At 35.9% G+C, this 26049-nt stretch overlaps 7 protein-coding genes and 1 long non-coding RNA gene across 12 annotated transcripts; 5 read left to right on the top strand and 3 right to left on the bottom strand.

Annotated features, from left to right (window-relative positions):
* Positions 1-1835: 1835 nt before the first annotated feature.
* Positions 1836-3339, top strand: LOC104734145 (kinetochore protein SPC24 homolog). Its single transcript, XM_087481443.1, has 5 exons — positions 1836-2123; positions 2250-2393; positions 2475-2574; positions 2764-2837; positions 2936-3339. The coding sequence occupies exons 1-5, from the start codon at positions 1952-1954 to the stop codon at positions 3043-3045; spliced, it is 600 nt and encodes a 199-aa protein (XP_087337569.1). The 5' UTR covers positions 1836-1951; the 3' UTR covers positions 3046-3339.
* A 107-nt stretch (positions 3340-3446) lies between these two features.
* LOC104734146 (gamma-interferon-responsive lysosomal thiol protein-like) lies at positions 3447-4636 on the bottom strand. Of its 2 annotated transcripts, none has more exons than XM_087481442.1 (5): positions 4394-4636; positions 4243-4308; positions 4014-4151; positions 3817-3923; positions 3447-3734 (listed from the first exon to the last, which is right to left on the bottom strand). In XM_087481442.1, the coding sequence occupies exons 1-4, from the start codon at positions 4634-4636 to the stop codon at positions 3837-3839; spliced, it is 534 nt and encodes a 177-aa protein (XP_087337568.1). In that variant the 3' UTR covers positions 3447-3734; positions 3817-3836. The 2 variants fall into 2 exon arrangements, with proteins under 2 accessions (XP_087337568.1, XP_010451968.1); XM_010453666.3 differs by having other exon boundaries at positions 3817-3909.
* Positions 4637-4973: 337 nt separating this feature from the next.
* Positions 4974-7416, top strand: LOC104734147 (protein TIC 56, chloroplastic). The gene is made up of 5 exons (XM_010453669.3): positions 4974-5687; positions 5956-6153; positions 6270-6552; positions 6647-6809; positions 6926-7416. The coding sequence occupies exons 1-5, from the start codon at positions 4991-4993 to the stop codon at positions 7163-7165; spliced, it is 1581 nt and encodes a 526-aa protein (XP_010451971.1). The 5' UTR covers positions 4974-4990; the 3' UTR covers positions 7166-7416.
* A 201-nt stretch (positions 7417-7617) lies between these two features.
* LOC147929072 (uncharacterized) lies at positions 7618-11338 on the top strand. Its single transcript, XR_015578067.1, has 3 exons — positions 7618-7764; positions 8434-8521; positions 11073-11338. It is a non-coding gene; the product is annotated as an uncharacterized LOC147929072 (long non-coding RNA).
* LOC104734142 (ferritin-1, chloroplastic) lies at positions 8644-10697 on the bottom strand. The gene is made up of 8 exons (XM_087481441.1): positions 9978-10697; positions 9801-9884; positions 9642-9702; positions 9433-9520; positions 9274-9335; positions 9121-9186; positions 8962-9025; positions 8644-8863 (listed from the first exon to the last, which is right to left on the bottom strand). The coding sequence occupies exons 1-8, from the start codon at positions 10280-10282 to the stop codon at positions 8829-8831; spliced, it is 765 nt and encodes a 254-aa protein (XP_087337567.1). The 5' UTR covers positions 10283-10697; the 3' UTR covers positions 8644-8828.
* A 187-nt stretch (positions 11339-11525) lies between the features above and the next one.
* On the top strand, positions 11526-13258 carry LOC104734143 (uncharacterized protein At5g01610). Its single transcript, XM_019234970.2, has 3 exons — positions 11526-12023; positions 12439-12493; positions 12583-13258. The coding sequence occupies exons 1-3, from the start codon at positions 11937-11939 to the stop codon at positions 12951-12953; spliced, it is 513 nt and encodes a 170-aa protein (XP_019090515.1). The 5' UTR covers positions 11526-11936; the 3' UTR covers positions 12954-13258.
* Positions 13259-17376: 4118 nt separating this feature from the next.
* On the top strand, positions 17377-19772 carry LOC104734138 (protein trichome birefringence-like 35). Of its 2 annotated transcripts, none has more exons than XM_010453651.3 (6): positions 17377-17993; positions 18102-18420; positions 18547-18718; positions 18819-19015; positions 19103-19255; positions 19341-19772. In XM_010453651.3, exons 1-6 carry the CDS (start codon positions 17762-17764, stop codon positions 19669-19671), a joined length of 1404 nt encoding a protein of 467 aa, XP_010451953.1. In that variant the 5' UTR covers positions 17377-17761; the 3' UTR covers positions 19672-19772. The 2 variants fall into 2 exon arrangements, 1 of the variants encoding a protein (XP_010451953.1); XR_015578066.1 differs by having other exon boundaries at positions 17404-17993; positions 18819-19023.
* Positions 19773-19799: 27 nt separating this feature from the next.
* On the bottom strand, positions 19800-26031 carry LOC104734139 (protein BREAST CANCER SUSCEPTIBILITY 2 homolog B). Of its 3 annotated transcripts, none has more exons than XR_015578064.1 (20): positions 25707-25989; positions 25434-25589; positions 25090-25251; positions 23838-24821; positions 23621-23745; positions 23377-23531; positions 23102-23224; positions 22840-23025; positions 22680-22761; positions 22535-22585; positions 22369-22450; positions 22147-22258; positions 21994-22065; positions 21507-21705; positions 21257-21439; positions 20832-20974; positions 20690-20752; positions 20395-20561; positions 20121-20294; positions 19800-20011 (listed from the first exon to the last, which is right to left on the bottom strand). XR_015578064.1 is itself a non-coding variant. In XM_087481440.1 (20 exons), the coding sequence occupies exons 1-20, from the start codon at positions 25861-25863 to the stop codon at positions 19946-19948; spliced, it is 3480 nt and encodes a 1159-aa protein (XP_087337566.1). In that variant the 5' UTR covers positions 25864-26031; the 3' UTR covers positions 19800-19945. The 3 variants fall into 3 exon arrangements, 2 of the variants coding, with proteins under 2 accessions (XP_087337566.1, XP_010451954.2); XM_087481440.1 differs by having other exon boundaries at positions 20395-20599; positions 25707-26031; XM_010453652.3 differs by having other exon boundaries at positions 20709-20752; positions 25707-26025.
* Between the last annotated feature and the right edge of the window lie 18 nt (positions 26032-26049).

Below are 26049 nucleotides of genomic sequence, written 5' to 3'. Positions count from 1 at the left end.
ACGTAGTATTGAAGCCTAGAAGATCAATCAGCTTCACTTATTGGTTTAGGCTGTGAATGGTTTTTTTATTGGTTTTTAGTTTTTAGATTTTGGTTTTTGGATTTTGGTTTTTAAATTTTTGGTTTTTGGTTTTTGCTGTATATTTAAAATTTAATAAATTAAAAAGTCAAAAATAAAAACTTACCACTGAAAATAAAGGTTTTCCACAAAATCTCAAAATTATGGTTTTTAGTTTTTCTTTGAAATTTGGAAAAACCACCTAGAAACTAGTTTTCCTAATTTTTAGGAAATCCAATTTTTAAAAATCTTGAATGGTAAAATAGATTTTTAAAAAATCAAAAACCAAAATCCACCTAAAAACTAATTATCATTAAAGGCCTTATAGTTTGGTTTAATAACTTAATACCTTTTTTTTTTTGACAAATCAATCACATGTAATAAGAATCCCAATGGGCTGATACCACTTGTTAAATTGCTTCTCAATTAACGCATCAATTCTTACTACAATCAAAAAAAAAAAATTAAAGAAAAAATCTGTAGAGGAGTCGGTCATCGACTCACATCAGTTGTAATGAGTAAAGTCTTTGAATTGCCCTTCAACGAGGACTGTTGAAAAATTATCATTTTAGATAAGCTATACGCAAATATTTAAACTACACAAATTGGAATTGAATATGAGAAAGTCATAACCTTCGGTAACCATTTCAAAATACAATTCATGTACTATAAAACCTCTATAAATTAATATTTTATAAATTAATAAATACTATAAATTAATAAATTTTGGTGGTTCCAAGTCGTGAGTGTAAAAAATAACAAAATTTGATAAGATAATAAGATAATATTTTTTTTTTGAAATTTCCATGTAAAATATAGTCTCAATAATATCGTAAATTAATAATCATGTTAATTTAAATATATATATATATATATATTATATAGATATGATGATGTAATAATGTATGCTTTAAAAATTTGTATTATCCTAAAACCCATATCTATAAAACAATTATTATATTGTATTTTCAAACTACAATGATATAAATTACTCTATAACATACCATAAAAAGTAGCTAGATATGCATCATTTTCATTTTGATAGTTTTATAGGCTACTAAAATACGATGATTCATATTATTATTTATAAATTTGTGTTTTTGTATGTCATGTGTATAAGATAATAAGTTTTTGGTATTGGTAATTTTTTATCAATAATATTTTCTAAATATTAAAAATTCAATTTCAAAACAATAAATTTATAACATTTGAGAGTCTAATATTATTTAAGTAAAATTGTCTCAATTTATAAATTGTTTTGAAATTAAACAATTCAAACAAATATATATAACTCACCTGATTGAATCCTTCTATGTGAAGAGTCAAAATCATATGGCTTCGTGATGAAGCATCGTTCCTATCAGTGCTTGCGAAGAGACCTGCAATGTAAATGTTTATATGTAAGCTCTTGGACCTTGAATCCACTGAATGTATCACAAACCTACTCAATGTATCACAAACCTATTTTTGATGGACTTTAGTAATACTTCAAAAGCTTTTTCAAGGCTGTTGGCATGGTGCATGTATAATCTAATGAATTGAATCCCATCAGCCCCATTGTTATCATAGATCTCCAGGGCAGATGCGCCTAAAACTATAATCCCAACCGTATGGCTTTAGATTAGTACAAGTTTTGTTCATTGCCTTGGTTAGTACTATTTTTTTTTGGCAAATCAATCACAGGGTAATAAGAAGCCCAATGGGCCGATATCACATGTTAAATTGCTTCTCAAATCAATACAATCGCAAAAATAATAATAAAAAAAAAAACAGAATCTTTTAATTTCCCTCTGCTTTGGTTTGAATTTTTTTTATCGGAGAGATCTCTCTTTTGTTTTTTGAGGGTTTCGTTCGCCGATTAGCGGAGGATTGTTCATCTTCACCGGTGTCGGAAATGGGAGATCATTCTAGGAATTTCGGAATGGCGATTTCATGGGGAGACGATTTGATCAATGTTTTGGATGATAGGAAAGAATTAGGCGTGCTCGTTGAAACCCTCGAGCAGCTCAGATCTATCCACTTATCCTGTGACGAAGATTCCAGTGAGATACAAGAGTCTCTCCAAGGTTAAATTTTTATTTAATAACGTTTTTGAAATGCCGCCACTATTAGATAGCTAGCTGGGTTGATAAAAATAAAATAGTGTGTTCGATTGAATGCTCAATTTTGGGTTTTTATTTCGTTTGGCGCAGATTTGCAGAAAAAACTCGATTCTTGCAAGGAGAAGACTTACGAGGCAAATTCAGATATTGCGGACGAAGAAGAAATTGAGCGTCTTCAGAAAGAGCTTGACGAGGAGCTACAACTGGAGTGCAAGCTCAACGATGAACTTAGATAAGTATAAGTGAGGTTAACATTCTCGTCCGCTGATTCAATGACATGACCAATTTTTGTTTTTTCTTTGTATGTCAACACATTCATGGCTGATGAACTCAAAGACATGAATTCTCAAGGGGCATTCATTGAAGAGCAGAGATTAACTATAAAGAGGAACAAGCGGGACCAGTTGAAAAATGAGTAAGTTCGACGAATCCACCTTCTTCTTTTTGGGACTCGTTGTTGCATCTTGTAGTTATATTAACTGCTAATGGTAGTCTCCGCTTTCGTATTTAAAACAATTGTTTGATTGTTCTTATGTTTGTTAGGTTTAAAAAGTTATGATTTTTTTCTTAAGCTCTTTTTTTTTAATATTTTTGTTCACTCCAGGTTTAAGCTTTCTATGTATGCTTCAGTCACTAGAGTTATACCGAACATTGATGATCCACTAAAGACCTCAGGCTGTATCCTTTGCTTTTCATTTCCCATATACTCTGTGCACTGTCTTTAGTTTAAATCTTTTTTCTGAGGTGTTTTAGTCCTTGACTGAATGGCATGACAGATTTGGTTGATCGAGAAAAAAGGGTTATGGAGAAGTTCGAATTCGACACAGACAATAGGACTGCCTACGAGACATGTAACGCCATTTGGGAAATTATAAACAGGCAATAGACTGCCTCTCCTCATTGCCTCCTCTTTATGTTTTGACATTTGCGTATTATAACTCTTGATTTTCTTTGTTTTGCAACGACTTATGTTAGTCTTTTAACAACCAAACTGAATTTGCTTATGATTCCTTACATGTAAAAAAGCTTCATGTCTACTCTACTCTTAACAATATCTGTCTTTATCTGATGTTAAGAGTACTTCTTTTCTTTTTGCTACTTCATGTTGATTTCTTGTTGTGTTTATGTAACTGCATCATCGTTAATGAAACAATTCTGTGAAGGAATCAGTGCTTTACTATATCTTAATTATATGTACTACACCTTTAGCTTCCAATTTTTTCAGAAACTAACCCAATTCCTGGATATTCAAATGTAGTGCATGGCAAATTTATCTCTCTACGCAGATTGTTGCAAACCCAGTTAAGTTGTATAGAAAATTCAAGAGGAGCAGAGTTTAAGTCGGTAAGCACTTTCTGATTTCTCATATATTTCAGTATTATTGAACTGTCTTAGGGATTTTGGATTCAAATCTTATTGATTGCGATAGCAAACTTGGTGACTGCTACTTAGTTTCTCCACTGAACTATTGAACCTGCTTAGTGTTTCCACCGAATTGTTGAGGATCTTGCACGCTTCTGGTACTTGGTTACTTCCATAAGCATTGCATACATACCTGACAAAGTTCTGGTAGTTCTGTTCACCAAAAGCACATACATGAAAACCTTTGATTCCCCCTTTAATCTTGAAAGTTATCAGCTTAATTTGTAGGACTAACCTCTTGAAGTGGTTGGTTATTCACAACCACCCATGGTACAAATCTGTGTGCTGGATAAAGTTGAGAAGTTTCTTCAGCATACCTCTGTTCAAGCTGCACAGTGTCACCTAGATGTCATTTTTTCTTGCTTATTTCTTTTGCTTTCCCGTTTTGGCTGTATAAGTTAACTAACGTACTTTTCTCTGATCAGGACTTACCTTGTTTCCGTATCCGTTAATGTAACACACAACCGCTGCTCTGCTCAATCCAACCATTTCTAAACAATCAGCCCACTTTTCAAGTTTGTTCTCCAAGACTAGCTGTTCGGTACAGTAGATATATCCAAAATGCTGCATCTGCAAGAGAAACGTGCAGATGACATAGCATTCATATTAACTTGAATGATACTGCATAAACTCGAGAACCTTTCATAGCTTAAAGGCTTACCACATCAGGGTAAGCGTTTATTGCACATGCATGAATTGAATTGAGCGCACACTCAATTTCTCCATGCTGAAAACAAAGGGCAATTTTCAAATGCTATGTCCTAATCTTGTGTACTATGTAAGTGGAGTATAAGGCAAGAAGAGTCTAAGACCTGGCAGAGAATGGTGCCATCTGGTTTGATAACGGTGTTGCCCCATGGAACGAGCTGGAGATCAATGGCTGAGATTAAGCCAGTTTCGAAGACCTTAGGTAAGTGGTTAATGATGAACTCAGCACAGTAAGGGCATAGAGCTTCGTAGTATAGACTGAGTGTGACTTTCTGGCTTGAAGACAAAGATAAGAAGCAGAAGAAGATGGTGATGCAGAACCTGAGAAGCCTCTGATATGAAGCCATTGATGGAAAGAAGAAGAAGAGGAAGATTGCAAGAGAATTGCTTTTGACTCTTAGCTTTATTCTTCTTTCTTTAGTCTAACTACACAAGCAAAGCTAAACTACATATGTTTCAAGGCATTTTCGGCGTTTTGTGAGATTGAAAACGGCACGTGGTTCATTAGTTAAATATAAAACAGCGTGATGTTTGTAAATAATAGCTGGGTTGAGTTGGGTCAGTCACAGTTCGTCTAATCCACCTGAGCCTTCTTCTTGCTCAAAACATCATCATCCCCCCCCCCCCCCCCCCCCCCCAGCCAATAAAGCCCCCCTGAACCCTAGACTTATTTTGGCTGGAGAAGGAGAGTGCGTTCAACAATGTCGTCTTTGAACTTCAATCCATTTCAAAATTGGTTCGAGAAACCACCGAACCCAGTTCCTACCATCAATTTCGTGTCGCTCGCTGATACCTTCTTCCCAAAGTCGCAGTCTCCGAATTTCGCATCGATTGGACTTCCTAAGTTCTCCAAAAAGACCCCAAAAACCGAAACAGGGGCGGAAGAACAACCAGGTACGTACAAGCAAATCGGTGAGCAGTTCTTATGGGAGTGCGAGAACATACCGGATTACAGGCACACTCCGGAAGTGGATAAGATTCTCAACGAAGAAGATACAGTTTTCGAGAAGAAGGAGAACCCGACCACAGAAGAGATTGAAGCTGAGGAGAAATGGTGGGAGAGGTTTCGAGCGAGTCCTGTGGTTCAGTTTTTGACTCGCGCCGAGGAGATTGCCGACGACATGAACAAGATGGAGCTCGATGATAACGACACGCCTTATCGGAAAGAAGACAAGGAGCTCTGGCAAGCCATCCCTCATGTGCCTGGCTTCGACGGTAGGCCGATGCCTAGGAAGGCCATCAAAACTAAGGAAGAGAGTGATGATAAGTTTTGGGATTTCATGAAGCAGTTCCTCTTTGGCCTCTGGGGTTTCCGCCAACGTCCTTACCCGCCTGGTCGACCCATTGACGTCGCTCAGGCTATTGGTTACAAACGGCTCGAGAAGCGTTACTATGACTGTAAGTGCTATGTGATGATGTTACTGTGTTTTAGTGTTGATGAGCTTTTTTTTTTTTTTTATCATGATTATTCAATGAGTGGCTCTGGTGTTTGCACGAGTTCATATGGTTCCACATTTTATTTTGTTTATGTTCTGTTCATCCAAGCTTGCGCCTGTTGTAGTGTTGTTGAATTGCAGGAATATGATGAAAGTGGTTTCCTTTCTCTCTTGTTTCGTTTGTGTTTGATCATAACCTTTTGATTGCTCTCTGTATTTTGAGACTGCAGTCATAATGAAGACTGGTGGTTGGTGGTATAAAGACCGACTTGGCCGTTCTAGAGGCCCTTGTGAGCTTATAACCCTTAAGACGGCATATGGCGCTGGAATCATCGACAGAGATACTTTCATTTGGGGCGAGGACATGGATGAATGGGCTCCTATTCACATGGTTTACGGTTTGGAACCTGCGATTGCCACTTGGGAAGGTGTGTATCTCGGAGAATTTGAGATCTCAGACAAATCTTATCGTTGAAGAATCACAGTTTTGCCTCCTATTATGACTTCATTGTTGGTTTTATTGACTCGTTTCTTTCTTGTTCAGTGAGGCTTGGTGCAGCGGCAACGGCTTGCCTGCACAAACTCCAAAAGGGAATACCGCCATGGGTTCCTTTAAAGGGACGAGAGCCAAAGACATACAAGCAACTCCAAAAAGAAGCTATTGAGAGTAAGAAACGCGACATGGCAGTGCTTGAAGCAAATGATGGCGTTTGGCCTGGAGTCAGAACTCCCAGCCACGCTCTCTTTCTCTGGGCCAGTGGGTCTGAATTGACAACAGTACTGGAATCTGATCACATGCCAAACAAGTTCATCCCCAAACGATTGAGGTATTACAATTAAAGACCCTTTACACCTTTGACTTTTTTTGTAGCCAATATTGGATTTGGTTCTTCTCTCAAAGCATGAAGCTTTTAATTGTAGACAAGAGTTGGCCAAAGTAATACCAGGGTTAAGGCCATGGGAAGTGATAAGTGTAGAGCAAGCTATGGATCAGATCAGCTATGGTGGAGAGTGGTACCGTGAGCCGCTTGGTACTTACACCACTGGTCCTCCTTACATCAGAGAGTGGAATAGGAGTGTCATGGTAAGAGATTCCTTTCTGTTCTTCTGATTTCTCTGACTAAGCTTTTGTCTAGCATTGGATGATATTGACTTATCTTTTCTTCTCTCTCTCTTTAAATTTTTTTTTTTTGCTTGCAGAGACTGTTCCGTATATTCTACAACCTCAGTACTCGAGTAGGCCAGAAGCTGGAGAGGACAGTCCCGGGATTCGACACTATAATGGATAAAGTTCAGAAAGATTATGAAACTCGGATTGAAAGGAGGATGAAGCGGAGAGAGGAAGAGTTGAGAGAACGGGACCTGAAGCATTATTCCGGCCGTAACGATGAAGATGAGGATGAGGAGGACGAGGATGTCAATGAAAGCGACTCGAAGTGATTGAAGCAAAGCCTTCATCAAGTGGTGACTACAAAGCAAACATCCTGTTGTTTAATGTTCTTCTTCGCCAGCAACGCACGTCGGTGTCGGTGTGTTGGGGATTTGTTTCTCGCATTTACGCACTAGGCCACAGCGTTCTGGTTATCTTCCGTCTTCTGTAACATGGCTTGTTTTCTAGCTATGTTTAACCAACATGCGACATGGAGAGTTCTATCAAAAAAATTTGAAAGGAACCAGTTCTTTTTCTTTTCCTTGTCGTTTTTATATTTCACTAAAATTAAAATTTGGACAAAATAATAATGTTCAGCTGGATGATCTGCTCTAATGGGCTATTATGGGCTACATGCAATTTTCTCACACGGTCTTTGTGGGCGTATTTAGATATCATTAATGGGCTTCCGTTTGCGAGGCCTAATTATAACTTTGCGTATTCTACATAAACCGAACCGGTTAGGCGAGTACCGGAAAAACTAAGTGGCGATGCTGGATAAGGCAGCTTGGCGACAAACTGGGAGAGGACTTGTGTTGTCCACACTCGCCCCGAACTCCGAAGCTCAGTGTCGGTGATCCAATTTCTCGATGACTATCTCACAGTTATGGTCAGTTCTTATTTCCGTCCCTCTCAAATTAATTTGAACTCCAAATTTAAAGCTCTTGTGGTGTCGATTTCCAATTCTGTTTTCTGATATAAGAATAATTAGCTGGAATCTGAGAGCCCCTTTTTGTTGTTTAGGGATTCAAAAAAATTCGTGCATTATGTAGCAGATACTTATTTGAATAGCGTATCTCTCTAGAATAGATGCTGCTATTGCTCGGAATCATTTGACATTTCCTTTTGCTTTTTGATAAGACTGTGATGATATGATAGAATCTTTCAAAGCTTGCTTGGTTACCCTGAGAAGGACTTGTTCTATTTAAGATGTTCTACATTACTTGAAGGAAACACCTGAACTTTTTTTGTCATTATATAAATCAGATTCTCACTCTTTTACTTAGTGTTTTGAAGAACCTTGATGAAAAAAGACAAGTCAGATTCTCACTCTTTTACTTAAGCCATGAAAGAAAGCTTAGTGGTGTTTTCATACGTCATGAAATTTTCATAGATACCCATTGTAGTACTTGGTCAGCTCTTTGTAGAACAGAGGAGAGGTCTTTGTTTGTTTGTTTCGTTATAAAAGATTTTCCAGTGTTCAAGATGGAATCAAAGTAAAGAGCATCTCTTTTGCTTTGATGTGACTATGACCTTGTTCTTGTTTGCTTTTTCTCAGTTTTCCCAGTGACCAGCTTGTCGTTCTCGGTGGAAAGTGACATACTACTCTTCATGCTATGCTTCTTTTAATTGTTCTTCATTAACAGGTTCGTTACGCTTTCTCTTTCATGTTAAATTATGGATATGTGTTGTGTTTAATTAGATAGGTCTGAGTTCTTACTACTTCAGTTAGTTAGTCTTCTTCATTTGGTCATAGCTATTTAGAAAATAGTAAAACAAAAACTTCATTAATTTGGCTTAGGAAGTTATTACAAACACCAACTTAAACACAAAGCTTACTACTACAATCTTTATTACTCCATAACTTCCAATCTAAAGCTTTTCGATAATCTTTGGGTTCTTCTGAGTAGCCCCAACATTGGCCGTCTGAAAGTGCTCTTATAGAGGTCCAGTCTAATTCAGAAGCATCTGGTCGAAATGCCAAACTCCTGCAAAGACAGAACAAAAAGTATAAAGCTTTGTAACAACTTAATAATTTAAGTCTTAGAACACGATATCTATCAAATATAGGGGTTTAGATTTGTACCGTGGCCTTTGCCAACCATCCTTAGCTGAGTGATGTAGTCTGAGATCTTCTTGATTGCTTCAATCTAGAAAGAAATGCATAATTTCTCGAGTCAAAAACAAAACCTTTTTGGATTTTTCAAGTAAAAAGATCTGAACCAAGAAAAGAAAGAGCTTTTACCTGTTCTCCAAGAAATTCAGTCTCAACGAAATCAGCTAGCTGGGGATCATTGTTCTCTGATGCCACCTGTTTTTGTTGGCCGAAAGTATATGTTAAGGTTAGGAGAATGACTATTAGCTTTATATGACCAAATGGAAAAGTTAAGGAACCTACCCTGTGAACGTTTAGAAGCTTCTCATTAGTGAGTTTCTCGAGAGATAGAGCCAACTCCATTGCTACAAAAAGATTAGTAAACTAATAAATATCTACATTTTATTTATTCATCCAAAAAGAAGTAATTTTATTAGGTGTGTTGTTTGGCTGAAAGTATACCATATAATGCATCTCCTTTTTCAGCATGTTCGAATTCTGAGATAGGTGAGACGATGGGGTGAAGTTTCACTCTTCCTCCTCTTTGGTTCTGTATACATACACACAAACCAACAATAGAAAGATTAACAAAGTCCATCATAAAATCTTTATCAACTTCCAAAAGTTTTGCTTTGTAAACGAGAAAGAAGGGAAGAAAATAGATAGGAAACCTGGTACTCCATAAACTTTTCAGCATGCCCTCTCTCTTCCTCACTTGATTCCTTGAAAAATCTGGTAATCATAAAACCGTGTGTTAGCATGGATACATCTCTTTCTTTAAAGTAGATAGATGGATGGTTAAGATATTAAGGGAAAGAAGATAATATTACTTGGCTAGTCCCTTAAGAGCGACGTTGTCTCTGTCGAAGTATGCGTACATGGAATGGTATACGTAGGAGACGTTGTATTCCACACTGTAACAATGGAGTTCCGTTAGATCTTTATTAATTTAACATTTTCCTTTTTTTTTTTAACAAAAGAAAAAAAAAAAAGAAGAAGAAGCTTACTTGATTTGCTCATTAATGACTGCCTCGGAAGAGTCGGCATAGCCTTGGCGAGCGAAGGAGACATGAGATGTGATGGGGATGGCCAGATCGGCTTTCTTGACCTCCTCAAACGGCTGGAAGACGACACCGGTCATAGGCATGTTGTTGGTGTCCACAGTAGCGGCGGAAACGTCCACAGCTCTGCCGGCGCCAGTTTTCATGGAGAAGCCGAGAGAAACAGCCGGGGAAGCAGGGCCGTGAGGGAGTACTGGCCTGGGAGAGAGAGCGGGGTTAGCCGTGAAAGAGGAGAATGCTCTGGAGGCCATTGTTTTGGGAAATGTAGAGAGAGTGTTTTTAGGGAGGGGGAAAGGGTTTGGTTACTAGGGTTGATGAGACGGCTGAGAGAATGGGTGTTTGTTGTGCTACTGTAAGCAGATGGGTGATGATGTTGATAAAGAAGAGGAAGGGAGGGATTAAATAAGAGAGAAAAGGCGTGTGGTCACCGTTGGATTAGGATACACGTGGAGGGTGGAGATAACGCCAGATGTAGGGGCGTGTGGCGGCCTCGTGCTCCATCCAATGGGATAGTGTGAACGTGAGTTTATTCGATCCACGTTACCATCTTCCAATATCAGCTTTTGTCTGTTTCTCTCTCTTTTTATCTTTCCGAATCTTTTTAAAATTTTACTTTTGCTTAGTCTCGCGATTCGACTATTCCCTACTCGCCCTCCCTATTTCTCTCCCCAATAGATGATAACAAATCAATTTGATGACTCGGAAAAATAAAATAAAAAATAAAAATAAAAATAAAAAAGATGATAACGTTTACGACATAAGTTATACGTGTAAAAAGTCTGTGACGCGTATTTTGACCACATAGGAAATTGGATAGAGTCGATCAAGTATAGTATTTTGCATTTTTTTAATGGTTTAATAGATTTTAGATATTTTCAAAACACGAAATCTAGTATCTAGAACATAAAAGATTTGAATTGGTCCAAACCCTTTTGATGAAGTGTTTGTAGTATTGTGTGGCCTTTAATGAACTTACATCAAAGAGGGATGGGGAAAACGTAACATCCGTGGCGTGGCTCTCTAAGTTTTTTTTGGTTCTAGGAGATGAGATGGAGACGTAAAACTGATACATGCATTACATAAGATAAGAGCGGCGAGTAGCTTCGTGAAAGGGCGTCTGCTGTTTCAAAAATGGTTACTTGTCTTTATCCGAGACAATTACACGTCAGAATATGTACAATGTAGGCCTCTTTAGTAAATATCATAGAAGAATAAATATCAAAGATTATTTATAGCTTTAATAATGTATTGTTGGCCAGAACAAAAAAAAATACTAAAAAATAAAGAAAGCTTTTATTAAAATATAATAAGGTGGGGGAGTTAAGTTAGGCTTGATTAAGAGAGATCGACTCTGGAATGCACAAAGAGGAAGTAGGTAATAAAGGGTTAGAACCGACCCCATTTCGTCACACATATGACCGTTCATCAATATTGGAGTATTAAAGATCTACTTGTGTTTTGTTTTGCTTTGTTTTGTGCCATGTGGATGTTCAGGTTTCCAGCCAGGGCTTTGTGTTGTAACCTTATATAATATCATCATAATTCTAGCATTCAATGACGGCCCTCCTTAGAGAGAGAGTCCCAAGGAGTAGTGAGTGATAGGCAAGTACTTTTTTTTGGGATACAGCTGCTTGCTTCGACAAATATACTGTACATATATACACGGTATACAAAATAGCTTACAATCCACGTGTGATATGTTAATTGGCTTGAAAGAATAGTGCATAAATAAAATAAAAAAAAAACACAACGAGAATCCAACCAAACCAGCGGTGCTTGCGAGTTTTTGGTTCCAAAAATTTCTTTCCCGGGACAAGAAAGAAAAGAAAGTCGTCGTTTGTTTTTCTTGTTCTTCTTCTTCTGGGGGGAAGGGCTGTGTGATTTGATCTTGATTGGAGAAGAATAATGGATCAGATCTTTAACAAGGTTGGATCCTATTGGTTAGGCCAGAAGGCCAATAAGCAGTTTGACTCCGTCGGCACCGATCTCAACGTACGTCTTCTTCTTCTTCTTCTTCTTCCTCTGTTGCGATCCCTATCCCTATATATATACATATATATATATATATATATTCTCTACAATGTGATTCATTTCTGCTTGCTACCCTACCCGGCCTTATCCATTGTTGTTTCTTTGTTCAGACATAAGTCACATTTATCCTATAGTTTGAGGTCTTTTTATCGATAAATCATGCCACATAAAGGAAGAACATCTACTACTATCAAACCGATGATACCTTTAGAAATTACTCATTCGAAAAATTGCAAAATGCTACAATCTGTATATCTCCACACATCGTGATGTTTCTTTATCTTGTTCGTGTCATTGCGATTATTACATACATTATTCATCAGTTAGACACTCTTTTTTATTTGTCTGAATGAATATTTCTCTATGAACATTCCAGTCGGTGTCAACGAGCATTGAGGGAGGAACAAAATGGTTGGTCAACAAAATCAAAGGTTTGCATGATCATCACTCTTGTGACTCACAACAGCTGCTGCATCATCTTTCAAATTTTTTTGACATCCCAATTAATTTCAATCCCCAGGGAAAATGCAGAAGCCGTTGCCTGAGTTACTAAAAGAGTATGATCTACCCGTGGGAATCTTCCCAGAGGATGCCACAAACTACGAGTTCGATGAGCAGAGCAAGAGACTAACTGTTTTGATCCCAAACATCTGTGAAGTTGGGTACAAGGACTCATCAGTCTTGAAATTCGCCACAACGGTGACAGGACACCTTGAGAAAGGCAAGTTAGCAGAGGTGGAAGGAATCAAGACAAAAGTTATGATATGGGTTAAAGTGACAAGCATATCCGCAGATGCAACAAAGGTGTATTTCACTGCTGGGATGAAGAAGAGCCGGAACCGAGATGCTTACGAGGTTCTAAGAAATGGCCTCCGAGTCGATAAATTCTAACTTAACTCCATCCTACTACTCTTTATCGATTCTTATCTTCCCAAAAGTTTCAAAACCTTATTCATGATTGTGATGAAGACTTTGATACGGCCGGAGCATATATATATATATATATATATATATATATATATATATATATATATATATATATATATATATATATATATATGTCTTGTCTTTCGGTTAACTTAGGAGGCCTAGAATCCGACTTTTGCCTTTGCAATCAAATACATTTATGATCCCATCATTGTTGCATTCCCAATTGTAAAAAAAAAAGAAATATGTACTATTATGATTTTGTCTCAGTTTGATTTGTTGTATTGTTTTCACATTTGGTTGATACTCAAAACTAGGGGTAGTAATAATGTATACTAAAAAAAAACAAAACATGAGATGATATAAGCATTTCGTTGAGTTAAGATGAAGGATTTAAAAAGAGTCAATATAGTAGTAGATGTTTAGAAAGTTGTAGATAATTGAATTATATAGTCAAGTGTCTTGTAGGAATTGACTAAATGATAAAAGAGCAAAACTCTGAAACATGATTACTCTCTACTTTTTGGAAGAAGCTTTGTGTTGCTGCTGCATACATAAACAAACCATGAGAGAATGCTTCCCATATTTATATATACTAGAAGTAGATTCGCGCGATGCGCGAGATAATTTTAACATATATTAGATTTATTAAAATATTTAAAATTTAATATTTTGTGTTTCGATAAATTATTTTATGTTTGTTATTTATTTTGTTTTTAAATAAGTATTCTCAGTCACGTAAAATAAATGAGTATTGATTAGTTAAGCATTAAACTGAATTTTTTTGTTAATATGAAAGGTTACTTTAAAATATTTAGTCTGTATCCCATATAATATATATAGTTTTTCATGTTTTGATACACAATCAAAACATACAAACATTTTTTACGTTGGGAAAAGAACATTGATTACATATAAAATAAAATGCGGATGAGCATGGACATTATGTGTAAGTTTGTCCGCTTTTAACATAATCTATAAAACATCAATATCTTCTAAAACCAGACACCTCCAAGAAGGACGAGACAGTAACTTGAATTTCTCGAATAACCTCTTTTTGAGCCGAAACTCATGCTCTTCCTTCATTCTCTGTGTAATTAATTTCTTTAATTAGATAACTAAAGGTAGCATAAATAATAGTGATATTTATATATTACCAACATGCTTCACACATGCTTAAAAGTTTTATTATTATAATTTGAATCTTTTAGCAATAAAATATTTTAATCTTAATGAATTATACAAATGACTTCAAATGCATTTGTGTTCTAGAAGTAGAATTCTTTCTGTTTCTTGATTAATTGCATTTGGGAAAGAAAGTTCTTTGTTAGATATTTCTATATTTTTATCACGTACTTTATATCTATTAAACATACTAAATCTAAATGCAAACTGATTTTAGTTTAGAATTGAATAAAAAAATGTTATTGATATATTATTATATCAAATAAAAATTGTTTTTTGTGTTATACTTTTCTATTTAAATATATATATATATATATTGTATTATACTCAAAATGACCAACGAAAAAGAGTAAAAACATACCATCATATTATCGAGTTACTTTTTTTAGTGTTAACTGCATAACCTAAGAGAACATAAAATAATTGTTCACCAGATAATCTGTTTTTTTCTTCTTCTATGTTTTTATTTTTAAAATCATGTGATGGATGGAAGAAGAGATAAATCAAATCTTCCTACTTCTCCAAGACATTGTTTTTTCTCTCTTTTCCTCCGTCGCTCTCTCTAGAATGCAATTGGGATTAGCTTAGGGTGATCTTTGGATCTTTCGATTTGATAAACACGTGGTAGAGGTGAGTCTTGTTAAATGCTATTAATTAAACTTGCACACATAGTCAAGTCTCATTGCTTTGCTCTGCTTGCGTGTAAGCACTATCATCACATCATGAACAATCGATCATGGCTAGGAAAAATAATGGAACATATGAGAAGAGAAAATAAGTGCATTCATAGTATAACCCAAACAATAGTGTTGTGAAAAGAAATTAGATTCTAATTATATTTTAAGAAAATAATTAAGAATAAATTGTGTAAGAAAAAAAAACTAAATTTGGAAGAATCACATGGCTTTGAAAACCCATATCATGAGACATATATCACCTAGACGTCCAAATCTCCCTCGACCCTAAACCCTAAACCATCACAAAACCTTTCTCTCATGAGAAGTCATAACCTATAAATAAAATAAAGGACTATGGAAATGGTTATTGAAAAGAAAGTGAATAAATACATACAAACATAGTTGTAACGTTAAGGAACACATTTAATTAAAGTATTAGTATTCAAAACAGTTAGTACAGTAAAACCTCTATAAATTAATACTCTATAAATTAATAAACACTATAAATTAATAAATTTTACTAGTCCCAAGTCGGGACAGTGTAAAAATTAACAAAATTCGATAAGATAATAAAATAATATTTTTTTTGAAATCCCCATGTAAAATATAGTCCCAATAATATCATAAATTAATAATCATGTAAATATATATATATATATATGCTGATATAGTAAAGTATATTTCTCTTAAACCTTATATATATAAAAAAATTGTTATGTTGTATCTTCAAACTATAATGATATAAAATATTCTATAATATTTCATAAAACAGCTAAAACTTTTTAAAATTTTCAATTTCTAAATATGCATCATTTACATTTTTATAGTTTGATAGACTATTAAAATACGAGAATTGATATTCTTATTCATAAATTTGAATATTTATGTCATATGTATAAGTGAATTTGTCTATAATATTTGTAATTCATTGTCAATAACATTTTTTAATTATTTCAAATTCAATTCCAATACCATAAAATTTACAACATCCAAAATTCTAATCTTATTTTGCAAAAATTGTCTCAATTCATAGTTTTTTAAAAATTAAACAATTAAAAATATACCTATAAATTAATAATTATTAATTTACACTATAAAATAATAATTATTAATTTATAGATAAATTAATATCACTATAAATTAATAAAATGTCTTGGTCCCAACATTATTAATTTATAGAGGTTTTACTGTATATGTTTAAACTTATTTTCATGGGTAATACATACAAACACACTTGTATAAAATATAGAATGGGTAATAATAAGTAGAAGAAATATTGTGACTAAGATATAAAATCTATTAGGGTTTATGAATTATGGTCTAAAACTAAAATTTTTATATTAAAAATTTATCAAATGGATCAAAAGAAAAACAAATTACAATATTGATATACAAAATAGGCATTCAAAAGAATATTTACAAGTGATAATGTCTTATGTGCCTACGACCTCTAACTCTTTCTAATGAATAACCACATTGCACATGTTAACTTCTGTAAATGTTCCAAAATATCGACTCAACTTATTTATTTCAAAACCTACAAATGTCACATAAAGGGAAAAATTAAATATTACAAAATTTAGAAAATTATGTGAGAGGTAGAATATGATATTTGATGAAGACTTTGTCTAGCTATTTATAGATAAATTTGTAGTAGTATGAGAGGTTTTTTAGTTTTTTTTTGGGTCAAACATCATGGGAGTTATGGTTACATTTCAAAGAATAATTATACCATAGGTTTTGTTTGTGCTTTTTTTTTTTGTAAAACACAAAATGTATTGCAATTAATACATTGAAGTGTATTTATATGATGAAAGATTTGTTTTTAAGTATTTTTCAAACATCATGGGAGTTACATTTTAAAGAATTAATATGCAATCAATTGTGTTAATGATTACTATTAAAAAAATATATCAGATTGTTTTATATCTTGAAACTATTTTAGATAAATTGATTTGATATTTTGATACAAAAACTGTGAAACAAATATTATAATTTTTGTTGTCAACAATAATTATTATAACATTATAATATTTTTATAGCTTGAAATTAGTAAAGAATTTAAAAACCATCACATTATATTTTTCCAAAATTATGATATTCATATTTAAATCTTTAATTATCTGAAATTTATTTTTTCCAAAATTATAATATTAATATTTAATTATTTCTTATTTGCAAAATTATAATGTTATGGTAATTATATAAAATATTGATAAATGATAAATTTGCAAAATTATAATGTTATGTTAATTATAGAAAATATTGATATATGATATCTATGTATAAACTAAAAGGAAATTGCATAAATGTCAATATATATTTTAGTACAAAACTATCATTTAAATTTAGTGAATATGAAAACTAATGTATGTATTTTTGAAAAAAAAAAATTTTTAAAAAAATTAATAATTGAGAAATGAGGACATGTGTCGAAAATATACGCTGTCAAATGTTGTCGTGTTATGCAAAGTTACCAGTAAAACCTTCTTATATTATATAAGATATATATATATTTTGTTTTTAAGGAAGAAATAATATACTAAAAGATTGAAGAAGAGAACAGCTCAGATGTCGATGGATTCAACAATTGAATGAATACAGAGAGGAGAACTGGAGAAAGATGGGGATCTGGTAAATAACGTCAAAAACCAACCAATTGGGGTTTTAATTAAAAAAAAAAAAAAACCAACTTATTATTATTGTAAATATTTTAACTAATTAATTAATATATGCTTTGTTTGTGGTGCTGAGAGAGAGAGAGAGAGAGAGGATCGTAACTCCTAAGTCGCATCGAAGCTGAAGCAAATTCCGGAGCTTTGGAGAAGAAGAAGAAGTTGATGATTTCTTCCTACTCTTATTAGTTACTCTCATTAGTAGTTTCGTCTCTCCTAAAGAGAAAAGTGTCCGATGTCGCAGAGATGGAGCAGCAGAAAGAAGAGTCGGCTTCCATTAGCTGGTCTTCTCTTTATGCTCGTCGTCACCGTTATGATTCTCTTCAACGAGCGTACCATTCAGCAGATCCACTTCCACGCCGCCACGACCAGTCATTCTCAAATTCTCCGTCAACCTTCTTCTTCTTCCACTTTCAATTTCGTCAAGCCTAATCTTCCTTCCAATAGCAACTTGGGAGCTCCTCTTGGTAAACTCTTCCTTCTTCTTCTTCTTCTTCTTCTGATTTGATTTCCAACTTAGTTTCTACTTCCTCTGATGCTTACAAAATTTGGGCGGATTCTGTGTGGGGTTGCAGAGGTTTTGGATAGATTCAGCAGATGCAACTCCACGAAAGAGTACAGTGGGAAGAACATCAGATTGGTTGACCCCTACGTAGAAGAAGAAGAAGAAGAAGAAGAAGAAGACCCTCCTGTTCATCAGATTGGTGGACCAAAGGAGGAGGATCTTTGTGATGTCTTCTCTGGGAAATGGGTCTTTGATAATTCATCCTACCCTTTGCACAAGGAATCTGACTGCCCTTACATGTCTGACCAGTTGGCTTGTCAGAAGCACGGCCGGAAGGATTTGCATTATCAGCATTGGAGATGGCAACCTCATTCCTGCAACCTGAAGAGGTTTTGGTTCAAATCACTTTGCTGCTTGCTTGTTTGAGATTTTTGCTGTTTCTTGGTACCATTTTCTTGGAATTTGGTGCTAATTGCTCTGTGGTTTCATTCCACCAAATTATCTATCTGTGGTAGATGGAATGTGACAGAAATGTGGGAGAAGCTGAGGGGAAAGAGATTGATGTTTGTTGGAGACTCATTAAACAGAGGCCAATGGATATCAATGGTTTGTCTGTTACAGTCTGTAATTCCACGTGACAAGCAGTCTATGTCTCCCAACGCTCACCTCACCATTTTCAGGGCTGAGGTAAATAATAATAATAAACAAACACACACATTTCTTTTGCCTCTTTGTGCCGGGGGTTTTGGTGCCTTTGGTTACTTCTGGTTGGTGTATGTACTCGCAGGACTACAATGCCACGGTGGAATTTCTCTGGGCACCGTTGCTCGTGGAATCGAATTCTGATGACCCTGTAAATCACAGATTGGACGAACGGATTATACGACCTGATTCAGTTCTTAAGCATGCATCAAAGTGGCAACATGCTGATATCTTAATCTTCAACACCTACTTATGGTGGAGGCAAGACCCAGTCAAGATCAGGTAAGTAGGTAATATACACATCATTTTCTTTTATACGGGGAAGAAACAAAAATTTGGCTACTCATTGCATATTTTTTTGAACTAAAGATGGAGCAGCGAAGAAAAAGGGTCATGCGAGGAGGTGAAAGGAGCAGAGGGAATGGAGATGGCGATGAATGCTTGGGCTGATTGGATTGCTAACAATGTCGATCCAAAGAAAAAGCGGGTTTTCTTTGTCACAATGTCCCCTACGCATCAGTGGTAACAAAATTACTTATCCCATCAAAATGATTGATTGATTCTAGTCGTTTGTTCCGCATTAAAACGAGCTGATGGAACTGGTCAGGAGCCGAGAGTGGAGCCCGGGAAGCGAAGGAAACTGCTACGGGGAGAAGAAACCGATAGAGGAAGAGAGTTATTGGGGAAGTGGGTCAGACATTCAGACAATGAGGATGGTGAAGAGAGTTTTAGAGAGACTGGGACCAAAGGTTTCAGTTATAAACATCACTCAGTTGTCTGAGTATCGTAAAGATGGTCATCCATCGGTGTACCGGAAATTCTGGGAACCTCTAACCAAAGACCGGTTGGATAATCCGGCATCGTATTCAGATTGTACCCATTGGTGTGTACCTGGAGTTCCTGATGTCTGGAATCAATTGCTTTACCATTTTTTGTGAACATTTAAATGAATGAAACCTTTTTTTTTTTTCATCATTTCATTTATGTTTGATGTAACATTTTTTTTTTCAATATATACAAAATAAAAATTTGATCAAAACCGATCCTAATTTTTGACCACACCTGATTGATCCTACTACGTAGGAAGATTTGTTTATTTGTACCAAAATTATGTCGCATAGTGGTTATAATATATACAATCCAGCAATCAGCAAGGTTAGACAACTTAGGACTTATTGACAAAATTTAAGAAGATAGATAAATAATTCACCTTCAGCATGATGGTGATTTACAAGCACCGATTATAAATAGGACTCTTTGCCGAAGTTCATGGATGACCTGAAATAGAGCAAAACAAGATGGTTTAAATTAATATACGCAAACCCAATAATAATCTAATCTTTTTAAACAGAACAATTATAGAAAGAGGAAATTGAAGAGAACGCACAGAGTTGGAAGAAGAGAGCTTAGTCCATTTTTGGATATGTGCACTGCTAGTTCTGAGGTGAGACGAGTATGCAGCTTCTGCGTTTATGAAGTAGACTGAGTTCTCTGTTGCCTCACCAACCCACATTTCGTTTCTCGCATCTTTTGCTCTTTTTATTAGATTGCAGAATCCAACCTGCCAGAAGTTGCGACCCACAAACATTTTTCAAAAATTAATTCTCTTGGTGCCTATCTCTCTCGGTGCAAAACTAGACAATATTAAAATTTGTACATACCACGGATCCAACCAAATTTTGGCTGATGTGGGGAACCGAGATATCATCCATGGCTGGGGTGCTGAAGCTTATAGCAAGAAGGCTGTTTGAGATTTCCCCTGAATGTTGGGTGGATCCATCTGTCACAAACAACCACTGCTTCTTTTGTTGAACATCCGTGTATGCATCTCCAACATATACAACGTACGCAGCGATGTCAAATTCACTGAAGGACATAATTAGAGATGTTAGGGTATAAATTAGCAAAGTAAGTGTGATAAAGAGTGTTTATCAAAAGCTTGGATTGAGAATAAACCTTGAAAAAGGAATTTCACCAAGATTTGACAAAGATATTGGTTTACGTGGGTTGAAAAAGGGCCTGGAACACAGGGAAATTAAACACATTAATGAGATAGAATCCAGTGTTTCTACGAAAGAGAGTCCACGAAACAACTTACTGAAAACTTTCAGAAGCTTTTGGAGACAAAGGTTGCCATCTTGAGCTAGACCCTCTGGCATGTAAGTAAAGTGTTTCTGAATCTGAGTTCATTGGTACTAGCCCTTTCATTATGTATATTTTTCCCTCTGTCAGCTCGGTTCTCTGACACAGCAGTAGTAGACAACAATAAACTGTTTTATGAATCTCTACAAGAAAAAGGTTGCTCAAGCTAATCGATGACGCTTATAATGCAACAGTACAATGATGGTAACTATTTTCTGATATCAGCAACAGTCCACAGAAACTCCAATAAGCTTATATTTAGAACTCCATGTTCCATCTAAGCTCATATGGACAAGGTTCGTGTAAAATTATGAGCCATTTGACGAAGTGCCTTCTTTTAGATTGTGGATGAAAAAATCAGATTTAGGCATTTGAATATACCTGTTTCTCTGTAGGATTCCAGATTGTTACTATGCCTTCTTTTGGATTGTGTTCACCTTCATAACTTAAGCTCGTCAGTCCAACAAGCCTAATCCTCATGAATGGGGTGACATTTCTTTCACCTAAGCCCGCATCTTCCAGAGCATTTGCTACTGATTTTTCCATCTTCATTTGCTTTGCTGCCTGAGGTTCAGAGTGAAGCAGTTAATTAGTGTAATTGATTTATGAAGAAAACCCAATTATATTTTACCTCGTATTTCGCTTTATATGTAGTGAAAGATGTCAACTGCTCTGGGCTCATTTCTGCCATTAGGAGTTCAGGTTCAGCAGCTGTCTCTAACAGCTTAAAGACCTTGGCTCCTTCTTCGCTGCCAGTGTCGTTCTGGCTGTTAAATCCATTGACTCCTCTCTGGTACTCACACATAAGACCCTCAACAAGAGCTGAGCGCCTAAAGGAAACAGGAAAAAAGGGAGGTGAGAATGAGAATAAACCATGAGGAGCTGCAATCTTTGGGTCGTTTGTTGGCGTATTTCCTATTATATACGAATATTTTTTCTTTCAGTCCCAAAGCCCCTTAGAAACATAACATTGCTGTATGTAACAAACTGTTCTAGCTTTGATGAGTTAATCATGACACTTCTTAGACAAGAGATGCATATGCCAAATTGATCACATAAATGTTACTAAAGATTGCTCTCTACAGTTGTGATGGAAATTCGGCAACTGACAAACTTGCCTCTGATTATGCAGCTGGATAATTTTACTTTCCATTCTCTCTGATCGAACTATTGACTTCTTTTCAGCTAATCTGTATGTACCAAGAAAATATAAGTCATTGACAAAGCATAGAGGAGACCAAGTTGCATTAACAAGCACACATTATACTGACTTTTCCTTGTATAGTATGGGGTATATTCGTGTGATTCCAGCTAGCGTTTTAGGCACTGGACCCCCATTGCACTTGATACAGTTGAAAGCCAGAGGGACACCAACTTCTTTACCTTGAAGAAGAGATCAAGAGGCAATCAATATAAAGAAAAAAAATATGAAAGCACAAAACCACTATGAAATAAGCAACTCAAAGGATCTAGTGAGGTTTGAAGCTACTTACAGAATCCTAGTCGGTCTGCCCAGTGAGCTCTGTATGTCCCATTAATATTCAACAACAAACAGATTGTACTTGAAATTACTGCCTGAAAGTTGGGTTATATGAAACTATGAAGAAACCAACATAGGAAGGTTTCAGAAAATCTTATAAATTTCAAAGTCTAAGAAACCTCAAGAGGTGATGTTGGGGTAGCCCAGCCAGAAAGTCCTGCCCCAAGGATCTTCAGATAAGAGATAAGAACGTAAGCATGCTGTAAGTCAGTGATCTAACCAAAGAAATGTTTTGCAAAACAAAAATTCAAGAAAATAACTTACTCGAATCTTCTGCCCAACAAACAATTTTCCAGCATTTAGCTGCTTTGTTAGCACCACATCCAGAGCAGCATTCATCGAGTACCTGTGATTTAGAGAAAAAAAAAAATCTTAGGAAGGAGACAAGAAAACAGGTAACAAAACAACACTAGCAATTTCATACCACCCATCAGTGAGTTCTACTTTCACATTGCTGCAACTATCAGAACCAGGTGTTTCCTGAGAATCATTGTTGGTCTTTGGATTGATAGCTGATATGCAGAGCACCATCATTGAAGAAGCTGGAGCATCACCACTCAGGATCCTCTTGATTGCAGAGCAATGACCATGATTGACCTCTCTCTCATATCTATGTTGGTAGATTTACCATGTTAGACTTTGCACGAGCTTAAATAACAACGAAATGTGTTGTGAGACTGGGAAACCTGTATTTTAGTTCCTCCAGAACATTGGTGACTGTCAGAAAATTTCCTCTGCATTTTGCTGGGTAGTATATCTCGTAGCATGCAAGCTTCCAGACTATCCACCTGTAGTGATTAGTGACCCACCTAGTGCATATATAACGATAGATAGTTACTAGATACAGAATTATATAATAAAGTGAGAATCACAAAATTTAGTTAAACAGTCACAGATGTTTTTTGACATAATAAGCAGATAACATAGGTAACTTGAAACATTACAAGAGACAGAGAATTACTTTCTCGATGCATGTTGTAAGGAAGCACCAGACTCAGCCAACATTTGAAGAAAAGTTTCAGCTCCAACCATGTTTGAGGAAGACTCATCACGGAATACATATTTATCTGCATTACTTGATTTGATCCTTCTGACATGGTCTGGCACATAATCCATCTAAATCCACATTGTAAGTGTATTTCAGTGAATTAAAAACAAAAAGGTACATACAAGTCAGGAACACGTGAAAGGGACAAAAGATTTACCTTGGTCGTAGCTGTTGGATGCATTCCAAAATAATCCTTAATATATACTCTTGGAGACCTTTCTGGATATCTTGTCGAAAGTACCTTTTTGGAACTAAGTGTATCAGAAGATACGACAGACAAACCTGAAATTAGACAGGACACAGAAAATTATACATCTGAGAACCAGCAAAATAACTTAACATAACATTTGTTTAACAAAAAGAAAATCATATACCACTTGAAGCATGCAGATCAGTTTTCTTTAAAGGAGTTTTAAAGGAGGAAATCCTTGGCCTTTTAAAAGGAGAAACGGAGACTGTCTTTCCCAGCCTTTTCTTTTGGGTACTCTCTTGTTTAATGTTTGCATAAGCTATAGCGCGATTTGTTATATCGACAAGTGGCTGGTCGGCTGGCCTTCCAAACTGCTTAGCTCTTGGATTGAAACCGTTTTCCTTGGAATTGTTCACAGCCATATCTGATGATAAAGGCCTGTTATTTGATAGTCCATGTGTAGCAAGTTTGGTGATATTCAGAGCACAGTCTGCCTCATCAACAGCCGCATCAAATTTCTTGATCAAATTACCCCCTAAAGGTAGGTTCTCCAATTTCACTGATCTAAACTGCTTTGAAGATGACCGAAGAGGAGATACAAAACTGTTTGACGTATGTTTGTTGCTTGTTTTTTCTTCATGAGCAGTATAGACTGTATTGGCGCTTCCACTGTTTATAGCAATATCACCTAACTTTTCATCTTTCTGTGGTGTAACAAATTGATCACCTGCCGCGACATCATCAAATAAAGTCCCTAATTCAGGGTCTCCAAGAAGATTTCTGGCACGATTCAATGCCTCAGCGGACACTGACAATGATTTTCCATCAGCAGTCTGAAACTTTGTTGGAGCAACCTTTAAAGATGGATTTAGGAATTCAGACATCTTCCCTGAAACATGATCCTCAAATTTTCCTGGAGTTCTTGAAGGATGCTGAACCGCTAAAGCATCAAACTCCTCGTGCGTTTTTAATCCAGACCACTCATGTTGGCGGTGGGAAGAAGGCGACTGGTTCACGTGCGTAAATTCATTCAAATCATCTTCTTCTAGTCCTAGCAATGCCTTGGCTCTTGCCAAACCGGCAGAAGATACATTAACCTTCTTGTTAGAAGCTGTCTGGAAAAATGAGTTGGGAACACCAAACCCACTCTCCATGGGAAGAACGTTGGCTGCACAATCAAATAGAAGCTTATTAACATATCAACTGTAAAGTCATTCCCTTTAAAAAAAGCAAGATGGTTTTGTTGATTAATTGTTCACTATCAGGTGATAACGACCGAACTAAAAAAAACAGTGTTCAAGTTGGAGATCACAAACCACAAAGAATTAAACTGGAAGTTGAATGGAATAGCACAACGAAAAAAGTTGAAAAATATAAATGTGCAGACAAGCGTAGTGGAAACAAGAATTTAGAGAAGAGGGGAGATAAAAACACACCTGAGTCATTCATCTTATCACCGCCAAGAATAGACAAAGCTTTGGCCATTGAAGACTCTTTCAGTGGGACGGATTTGCCTAAAGCCGTTGTGAACATAGGCAAAGTTCCAGGTGTATCAACTGCTCGCATTTGGGAGTTTGAGCTATAAGTGTTCTGCAAATCTAAAGAACAGGGAACATTCAAAAGATTTTCTCGAACTCATGTCACAAACATCATGTGATGACTGACGAAAATTAAGAAACAACCTGAATGAGTCACATCCAAAAAAAAAATCGAACAACAGATGCGAATTATAAAAAATTGCTTTATTGAAAAAAGGGCGTTATGAGGGAATCGAGTGTACCTGAATAGGAGGCAACATTTCCAACAGCTAAAAGGGATTTGGCTCTAGCAATCGAAGACTCTTTTAGAGGTACAGACTTCCCCAGCCCAGTCCTGAACATTGGGATTTCGCCAGGCGTGGGCATTGATTCTTCCCGTTCTATAAGCTTCGAGCATCCTTTGGGATGCATCCAAAAACATCATAGTTTTTAATCTCCGCGTCCTATCCTATCTATGACCCACACAAAAAAAAAAAAAAAAAAAAAAAAAAAAAAAAGAAGAGATGTAGAATCACCTTGAAGCAAGAGATCGGGCATGGAAGGTAGGGGAGTTGTGAAGTCGAGCGCCTGAGTTGGAGTCGAATCATCAGAGTCGGACTGAAGAATCCGGCCAGCGACTTCCCACCGGAAACCATCGCCGCTGGAATCGGGAAATAACTGCCACGTCGACATATCTTTCAGTTCTAGGGTTTCGAACTTTTCCTCGATTCGTTTGTTATTCTATCTGATTCTGTCGATTCCAAGAACTTCACTTCCTGATTTCTGTATTTCCTCTATCTACCCCCACGCCGACGCCATGAGAGGATGATGAGTGCTGACATTTATTCTTTTTCTAATTTTAATTTTTTTTTTCCCCAA

Source organism: Camelina sativa, chromosome 13, assembly GCF_030686135.1.
Source record: "Camelina sativa cultivar CO46 ecotype springtype chromosome 13, ASM3068613v1".
NCBI classification, from domain to species: domain Eukaryota; kingdom Viridiplantae; phylum Streptophyta; class Magnoliopsida; order Brassicales; family Brassicaceae; genus Camelina; species Camelina sativa.
Note: the sequence above shows the minus strand (reverse complement) of the source record. Positions and strands in the feature narration are given on the sequence as shown.

Bases quoted from the DNA above. Each gene is read 5' to 3' on its own strand.
- LOC104734145 (XM_087481443.1), top strand. From the start codon at position 1,952: ATGGGAGATCATTCTAGGAATTTCGGAATGGCGATTTCATGGGGAGAC. The intron at 2,394-2,474 runs AAGTATAAGTGA...ATGTCAACACAT, and splicing joins GCTCAACGATGAACTTAGAT to TCATGGCTGATGAACTCAAA. The intron at 2,838-2,935 runs GTATCCTTTGCT...ATGGCATGACAG, and splicing joins TCCACTAAAGACCTCAGGCT to ATTTGGTTGATCGAGAAAAA.
- LOC104734146 (XM_010453666.3), bottom strand. From the start codon at position 4,636: ATGGCTTCATATCAGAGGCTTCTCAGGTTCTGCATCACCATCTTCTTC. The intron at 4,309-4,393 runs GTCTTAGACTCT...CTTTGTTTTCAG, and splicing joins ATGGCACCATTCTCTGCCAG to CATGGAGAAATTGAGTGTGC. The intron at 3,735-3,816 runs GTTAGTCCTACA...TTTGGTGAACAG, and splicing joins ATAACCAACCACTTCAAGAG to AACTACCAGAACTTTGTCAG.
- LOC104734147 (XM_010453669.3), top strand. From the start codon at position 4,991: ATGTCGTCTTTGAACTTCAATCCATTTCAAAATTGGTTCGAGAAACCA. The intron at 5,688-5,955 runs GTAAGTGCTATG...TTGAGACTGCAG, and splicing joins CGAGAAGCGTTACTATGACT to TCATAATGAAGACTGGTGGT. The intron at 6,810-6,925 runs GTAAGAGATTCC...TTTTGCTTGCAG, and splicing joins AGTGGAATAGGAGTGTCATG to AGACTGTTCCGTATATTCTA.
- LOC104734142 (XM_087481441.1), bottom strand. From the start codon at position 10,282: ATGGCCTCCAGAGCATTCTCCTCTTTCACGGCTAACCCCGCTCTCTCT. The intron at 9,885-9,977 runs GTAAGCTTCTTC...CCATTGTTACAG, and splicing joins GTCATTAATGAGCAAATCAA to TGTGGAATACAACGTCTCCT. The intron at 9,187-9,273 runs GTAGGTTCCTTA...CAACAAAAACAG, and splicing joins AGCTTCTAAACGTTCACAGG to GTGGCATCAGAGAACAATGA.
- LOC104734143 (XM_019234970.2), top strand. From the start codon at position 11,937: ATGGATCAGATCTTTAACAAGGTTGGATCCTATTGGTTAGGCCAGAAG. The intron at 12,024-12,438 runs GTACGTCTTCTT...TGAACATTCCAG, and splicing joins CCGTCGGCACCGATCTCAAC to TCGGTGTCAACGAGCATTGA. The intron at 12,494-12,582 runs GTTTGCATGATC...TTCAATCCCCAG, and splicing joins GTTGGTCAACAAAATCAAAG to GGAAAATGCAGAAGCCGTTG.
- LOC104734138 (XM_010453651.3), top strand. From the start codon at position 17,762: ATGTCGCAGAGATGGAGCAGCAGAAAGAAGAGTCGGCTTCCATTAGCT. The intron at 17,994-18,101 runs GTAAACTCTTCC...GTGGGGTTGCAG, and splicing joins CAACTTGGGAGCTCCTCTTG to AGGTTTTGGATAGATTCAGC. The intron at 19,256-19,340 runs GTAACAAAATTA...GGAACTGGTCAG, and splicing joins ATGTCCCCTACGCATCAGTG to GAGCCGAGAGTGGAGCCCGG.
- LOC104734139 (XM_087481440.1), bottom strand. From the start codon at position 25,863: ATGTCGACGTGGCAGTTATTTCCCGATTCCAGCGGCGATGGTTTCCGG. The intron at 22,762-22,839 runs GTATGAAATTGC...TCTAAATCACAG, and splicing joins GTAGAACTCACTGATGGGTG to GTACTCGATGAATGCTGCTC. The intron at 20,753-20,831 runs GTAAGTTGTTTC...CCTGTGTTCCAG, and splicing joins AAAGCTTCTGAAAGTTTTCA to GCCCTTTTTCAACCCACGTA.